The sequence below is a fragment of the Crocodylus porosus genome, unplaced genomic scaffold (genome assembly GCF_001723895.1).
Source record: "Crocodylus porosus isolate Cpor-Errol unplaced genomic scaffold, CroPor_comp1, whole genome shotgun sequence".
Lineage (NCBI taxonomy): Eukaryota > Metazoa > Chordata > Crocodylia > Crocodylidae > Crocodylus > Crocodylus porosus.
This window is the reverse complement of record NW_017728947.1, coordinates 98,943,842-98,951,354: the sequence shown is the minus strand read 5'-3', so window position 1 is coordinate 98,951,354 and position 7,513 is coordinate 98,943,842. Positions and strand designations below refer to the sequence as shown.

At 44.4% G+C, this 7,513-nt stretch overlaps 1 protein-coding gene across 1 annotated transcript in view; it reads right to left on the bottom strand.

The window, feature by feature from the left end:
• Positions 1 to 268: 268 nt before the first annotated feature.
• RCOR1 (REST corepressor 1) overlaps positions 269 to 7,513 on the bottom strand; it is a 56,567-nt gene continuing 49,322 nt past the window's right edge. Inside the window, exons 8-11 of the mRNA XM_019551155.1 lie at positions 6,449 to 6,526; positions 5,475 to 5,532; positions 4,697 to 4,926; positions 269 to 2,084 (exon numbers count right to left, since the gene is read on the bottom strand). Coding sequence (XP_019406700.1) covers positions 2,043 to 2,084; positions 4,697 to 4,926; positions 5,475 to 5,532; positions 6,449 to 6,526 — 408 coding nt within the window. The 3' untranslated portion in view covers positions 269 to 2,042. The remainder of the gene's footprint in view (positions 2,085 to 4,696; positions 4,927 to 5,474; positions 5,533 to 6,448; positions 6,527 to 7,513) is intronic.

Here is a 7,513-nt window from a genome sequence, read left to right as displayed (position 1 = left end):
CATCAGAGCTGTGCAACAGGACAAGCACAGCTTAAAGCCCAGTGATGAAGGTTCAGCTATATGTCCTGAGTGTCTGTACTGGGAAAAGCCATTTTTGTACACAGAGAGTGTGGTAAGAGTCAAGCCTCAGATGGGCAGCAAGAAGGCACAAGCACAGCCCTACCAGGTGCTGCTATTAAAAAGGAACTGATGACACATACTGGGTGAGTGAGTCCTAACCATGAAATCTTGGTGGACAATTACTTAAAAAAAACCCAAAAAGCTGGAATTATTTTTTTTAAAGATAAACCAGGAAAGCAGCCTCAAAGATTCTGGCCTACCACACCACTATGTCCTGGATGAATGCAAACCATAGCTAACAGAAGACTCATATCCGCCTTTGAAGTTGTGAAGGAAAAGGTTACATGCTATCTCCTTCCACTTCTCCAACCAGTATTAAGCTAACCATTGTACAATGCTTTGTGACTAGTGTTATTGCCCCACCTTGCCCTGGGTGTTGCTACATCTTTTTTTGTTGCCCCTGTGCAAGGGCTGAACAGTAAAACACTCTGCTCAGAGCATGAGGCTGTTTCTTTCTCTTCTCCCCAGTATTGGTTTATTCCCTGAGACAGAGCTTCAGAGAACAGCTCCCATTCAACCCATGTGTTGGCTCCCCACCAGGCCCACAAGCATGGCTCTTAGGAGCAGATTACTAGCAGATTCTGAATCTGTGCGTCCTGAAGATTTGCATATTTTGGTTCAGAAAGTGACAGTGAGGTGTGCTTTAGAAGGACTGAAATCAGCTTCCAATGAGAGTCACTGCAAAGTCAACTGTATTTTCTGTACTTTTTTTTGTTTTGTTTTGGATTAACCGCATTGTTACTTTAGCTGGAAAAGAGGCAAGACTGAAAGAAAGGAGAACAACAGAAGCTAGTAAGATGGTCCTGCTTCTCCCCTTCATTGCAGCACTCCACAACTGAAATCTAGAGCTCAGGACTCCATATTGTACTCCAATCCTCGTATACCCTCCTGCCAAGAAAAGTGACTTGGTGTCTTTGCTTAGTACAGTGCCTCAAAGAAGAACAAGACATTGGAACAGAAAGTGATCTTATGGTAGCCAGATGTAAAAAGGCACATATTCCTGAGAGGAGCAGCACCAGAGAAAGTTGTTTTGACTTAATCCCATGGAAAAAAAAAAAAAATCAGGAAAAATAAAAGTTGTGTAGCAGTCTTGTAAATTTACAATGCAAATGCTGAATGCCATGGGTTATACATTGTATCAAACTGTTTCAGGTTATGTATTCCCTTTTACACTAAATAAAAGCCATTAAAATATACAGGAATAAATGCTTAACCCCTTAATGAGCCTTCTATGAAGGAAGAGTACACTTACACAGCAGAAAGTACTGTACAAACCAGCAGCATAATGAGTTACTATGTCCAATCTCAGACAGACCCAACCTCTGAAATAACCTTCCCCAACCACTCTGCATTGCTCAAATCAGTTGCTAACATGCCCTGTAATTTCAGGGTGAATAGGATGCCACTGGGAGGTGCACATGACTCTTCTCTATAGAAGGCTCACTAATAATAGTGTCATCATAAGAATAATGATTACATTACACAGAAAGCGGAGATCACAAGGCCATGCAGCAATATGTACTTATACCCTATGGAGAAGATCAAGTATTATAAAGAACTCCTACAGCGTAGAGTTACTGTGGGGTGCTAAGAGAGGAGCTTCTTGCTCTGTGGGCTGGTCAAAATTTACAGACAGGTGGTACTGATTCTAGGAGTCCCCGTGCATAAGCAGGATGTCGATGAAATGGAGGGCTACCTGGGAGCTTTGAAACAAAGTGGAGGCAGTATGGAAAAATGCAGGAAAAATTAAGGCAAATGTAGCACAGGACTGGAAGCGTTTGCCTTTTTTTTTCTTTTTTCTTTTTTTGGTAATAGCTGCTTGTCCACAGATATGATGCAGATGGCTGTCTGAGGTTTGCTAATACCTGATATCCTGGATAACACAGTAGTCAACACAAATTGTTCTAGGCCACCACAGCTTCTCATGAAGCAGATGCATATCTGACATCAAGCACCGAAGTAGCCTGGAGAGAAAGAGAAAGGGATTTCAACTTAAAGGTCCATGCGTGCACACGGCGCATATCTAGAACACTGACAGCAAAACAAGCAAGCAGCCAGGCGACCCTAGCATACAGTAAGGAGTCAGCAGCTTCCCAGTTCTGAGACTTAATGGGATTTGTCAGCAGACTGTAAACACATAAAGCACTAAGCTTGGCATCACGATGGCCTCAGCATCAGTGACTAACCCAAAAACATGAGGGCAGCTGTTCTCCATGAAAACATGATCCCAGGGAAAGCCCTGGAAGTCAGAGCACTGCAAGACCTATAAGGAAGGGATAATAGGTGGGAAACAGGAATCTACTAGGCAAGTACGCAGAACAGACAGACAGGCATGACTGAAGGGATGTGGGCAACGGTAGATGGGGTCCGAACAAGGCCAATTAAACCTTCTTTTGGGCACTACAGGCTGGGCCTGGAGGCCAGGGCCACGGGGCATAATTATGAAGGGAGGGACAAAGCCCATGCTTGAAAGCATGACAACTGACCCCTCTGAGGTTAACCCACAAAAGCTATACAAGAAAGACAGTAAAATGCTCCAGGTCTTTTTCAGACTGAAGTCAGGCACAGGATTCAATTGCCTTTGAAGGCAGGAAACACCACTGACTCGATGTTTTGTGAAGCAACATTTCTGGCTAATGTTTGGGGAGTTTATGGCCCATAAGTTTCATTGTGCAACACCCTTGGGTCCCTTCCCCTTCTACTGAGGCATGTTGTGAAAAGCAGTTTTCTAAACCCTCTCCAGAAGGTCAGCACTTCCTCCCCTCCAGTCTGACACAGGCAGGCTAGGTTGGCAAGCAAGTAGCAAGGTCAGGTACTAAAAAGCAGGAAGAAAATGGAGTCCAAAGCCAGTGTGTGGTTTCCTCCTGCCCCCATCACTTCCTTTTTACTTCAGAAAAAGGGATACAATAAGTATCCCAAACTAACTTGCATTGGGCTTGTGGCCAGTTATGGAGTGCCAGCACAGGAATGTGCTTTCCACGTTGAACCAAGCAGAAGGGTCTCATTTTTTAAAATAAGCCCTTTGGGGCCCAATGTACCGCTTGAACAGTATGTCAACACCTGTCCCCCAGAAATGGCTTCATTAAGCACTACAACCCACCTGCCCTTATGAAAGCAGCCAGCAAGACATGCATCTACTGGTCAGTTGTTTCTGTTCCCCCACCTCCTCTCATGCACTTGTCCCACCATGTTATCCCCACTGCTGACAGGGTTGGCTACATGGCAAGTCCTTTTGGTCAATGAGCTACACAGAACCTAGCACAAGCTAAGCTGCTCCTGGTCTTACTGTACCTCGTACTCAGAAACCAGTCCTTTCTTGGGAGTCATTCACCTCAGTGGCTGCCTCCCACCTTCCTCTCCTGGCTTCAAATGAGTTCTGTGACAACTCCCTTAGTCCCCTTCCTGACTGTCACACCTTCAATCTCCCATGACATGTTCAATTCTTCCTCTCTCAGCTCCAACCTCTCTCCACACATCCCCTTCCAATTCCTCCTCACTAGCTGGGGAGTGGAAAGTGGCAGGCAACACCATGCTGATCCACTCAACCCTCTTAAAAGTAAGCAGGAAGCCACTGTTTAACACAGTCAGTCATTCTCCCTGCCACCTCACACCACCCTGCTTCTGGGTTTCAAATGGTCATCACCATCACTAGCTCTGAGCTGCCATTTCATGTCCCCCGTTAGCAAGCGACAGCCAGGAGCTCCGGGTAAGCTCATGTTCCATTTCCTGCTGCATCTAACTCATTTCCAGTCTCCAGTGAGACAATGGAATTTTGTCTTTTAAAGTTAGCTAAGAAAGGGCGAGAGGAGGAAAGGTGCTTTAAGCCCGGATGACTCCCTGAGGGCTCAGGAAAAAAAGGATTCAACAGTCAGCACCTCAGCCTCAATCCAGTATGGAAATGCCACTGCCATTCAAAAGGTAAACTGTAGACACATTGCATCTGACACAGAGCTGGAGCAAAGGAACAACAGCTGTATGGGGAAGGGAGTTAAGTTACCCAGAAGAATGGTCTTCAAACTCTGGATATTTGCATTTTTGGACATCAATTAATTCATTCAAAAGGCAGCTCTAAATGCCAGAAGGGTAACTAAGACTGAAATAACAGCAAAGCAGTATTTGCTAGGGGGCTGAAGTGAGCATTTGGTACGGCAAAGAAAAGTCACTCAAGCACAGTAAGAGCAGCAGCAACAAATAGGATATGCAAGGACAACAGGCAGAGAGATCTGCATACAGGGAGGGCTTGAGTTCACCAGGAACCATCATGGCCATTAGTTACATGCACATCCTAGGACAGGATTCAATTATTTATGCCAAGTTCTCTGGTAAGACCTAGCCAAGGGACACTGTAAAGTCCAGAAAGATGCGTGTCAACTCTAGCTATGACTTTCCTAGTTCAAAACTGAGTTTATATATAATCATCCAAATGACTGGTTTTATTGCATTCATGTATAACAAAATAGAAGAGGCTGGTTGAATGCTGTGAAAAATAGCCACCGCTATTTAGGAATTAGTTTGTACATCTGAACTTTGCCTTCAAGCTGGAAAATGTGAGCTGCTTTCAAAGTCAAAGATTTACCTCATCTTCCTCTTCTGACATTTTAGTGGAGTTGTCAGGGGATTTTACAGGCTTCTGGTTATTGGTTCCATTTGTCTCGTCTTTGCCATGCTCTGCTTCCCACTCCTGTAGAACTTCATCTATGTTGAAACGACGCCGGTAATTTACAAAAAAGTTTTTCACTTGCACCACAGATTTGTTTCCAATCACATCAGAGATTGCCTGAAAGTCTCGGCCATATTTCCTAATTGCTGAAAACAATAAAAGGAGGATTGCATAAGGCACACAATGACAACAGTATGGACCCGAGCCCAAGGTGAGAACCCAAAAGTGAACTTCCAAGCAAGCTAAGGGTCTCTCTCTGATAATACACCAGGAACAAAGGCACAAAGTTGGGAGTGGGAAAGACTGTTGAGAGCAGGTTAAGAGAAAAAGCAGGAAGTGAAGGCAGAAACAGGACAGAGTTGTACACAGATGAGTTGCATAGGCTCAGAAGCTAGGAAGCATCAAACCCCTGCAATGCTCTGTAAGTTACATATACAAGGAGTTTGGCAGCGACAGCTGCAGAGCATCATCATGTAAACGCTGGTGAATGACTTCTGTTTGCCCAAATGCACATTGCAAGCTTTATGTCACAGAGGAACAGATTTTTTTCAGTCATTCTGCCTTTGGCAACAAGATATAAATCAACACCAACAGTCTTCAATAGCCACTGAAGGAAAATCCACCCCCCCATGAAACACCATAAGGGCTTTAACTGTTCACCCGCTGATGTACGAACGGACATCTAGTTTCATACCTTGCACAGCAAGAAGCTGCTCGTCGGTGGTCCAACGTGCATTAAATTTCTGAACGACCTAGATGTCATAAAAAATTAAGTGATTCATTTACCTGAGCAATGGACTTTCACTCACATCTGAGCTGGCAGTCTTGTACAAATGCAATAAGGAACTAATTGCTAGACCCAAACAATACCTTCCTTTCAGTCAAAAACACTGTACTACAGTAAGCAATGCGTCAGTGTATTGGTGCTGTGTTGCTCCTAGGTAACTGTTATGCTATGGAGTGCCATTTTGACTACACAGTACAGAAAGCATTCCCGCAGAAAGTGTTGTGGATAAGCAGCTATTGCTGCAAACAAGTAATCAGCTATACTCCTTTTAGCAGTATGGGAAATCCATTCAGTTAACTGTAAAAAGGAACCAAATTCTACTGTTGAACAAGAACGAGGCTTGGTCCAGTGGCCTGTACACACAATGGACAGCCAGGAACTCTTTTGTCCTACTCAGTGGTTCTGACTATCAGCTCCCTCCACTGGCCCTGTCAAGTTACTTATGACCGAATTACCACAGATGCCAAGAACCAAAAATTCTATGGTCCTATGAATTTTGAGGGAGACCAACAGAAGCTCTGAGCACCCAGACAGTTAGGCCATTAACGTCTTTGCTCAGTCTCCCACAATGGGCTAACTGCCCTTTCAGAAGAGCATTATGACAGCACCATGAAAGGAATACATGACAGGTGCAAAGCGCCATCAGCAGTTTAAGTGCTGACATTGGGAACAAATCTACTACCCACCCAATAAAATGAAGGGTACAATCATCAATTCTATCCACCCTTCTTTCAAAAGCCAAACAAACATCCTATGGGTTCCTAGGTTAACTAACAGCAGGGAGAGCTCTAAAATTCAAATATGGAGTAAAACTGGTTATTAGGAAATAGACACACAAATGTACACACATGGCTGTATGTGGAACCGACATCCAAGCCTACCTCTGGAAGCCTGTATTGATCTATTCCACCTTCAAGTTTCTCTTTGAGGGCACTATTTGTCTGCTTGATATTCTGAATCTGGGGGAGAAAAAGAAATTACTCTCCTTAATGAAGATAAAAATGGTTTCAACCCACCCTGTTCCAGCAGCTGCTGCAAATACTGTACAGGCTCAGAACTGCACCTCTCCCTGCATTCTCTATCTTCCTGAAGATTTATCACTTGTATCATTAACAAAGACAAACACCAGGGAAGGTTCCTATACCTAAAGAGACTATTTTATTTTGACTCTGTGCATTCTGGAAAAGCAACAGACCAAATCCCATGTTTCTCCAAACAAAAACAGGGCCCTGTTCTCAGTAAGTGATGACTCAAACCTGAAGACTACAGTTCTCATGAAAGTCCTGAGAAGCTGACAGAGGTTCAGCCCAAAGCAGAACTTCTATCAAGTTTAGAGAAGGGGACCACACGCTCAAATTGCAAATGCAGGCAAAAGGACTAAACCTGGGAAGTGACTCACTTGGTTCCGACAGGGAAAGAAGAATGTCAAGAGACATTTGCAGCTGGGTAGTTTAAGGCCAATCCTAGGCATGCAAGGGAAGCTTAAACAATACATGTCTGTATATCAACTTAAAAAATACAGCAGAATATCAACTTAAAAAAATGAGCTTAACACACCACAAAAGATTGAGAGAATTATCCTGGCTCATGTCTGCAAGGGACAGCAGGGGAGATTATGCTTAGGGGCAACCAATATGGGTTCATTAGAAGCAGGTCCCGTCAGACCACCCTGGTGGCCTTCTGTGACCAGGTCACAAAATCCTTGGACGCGGTGTCGCGGTAGACAGTCTTTCTGGACTTTAGGAAGGCCTTTAAAACAGTCTCTCACCCCATTCTCATTAAAAAACTAGAGACTGTGGCATCGATACCTACAGAGTCAGATGGGTCACTAATTGGCTGGAGGGCCACACCCAGAGAGTGGTGGTGTACAGGTCTTATTTGACCTGGAGGGATGTGGGCAGTGAGGTCCCCCAGGGCTCGGTCCTCGGGCCCGCACTGTTCAACAT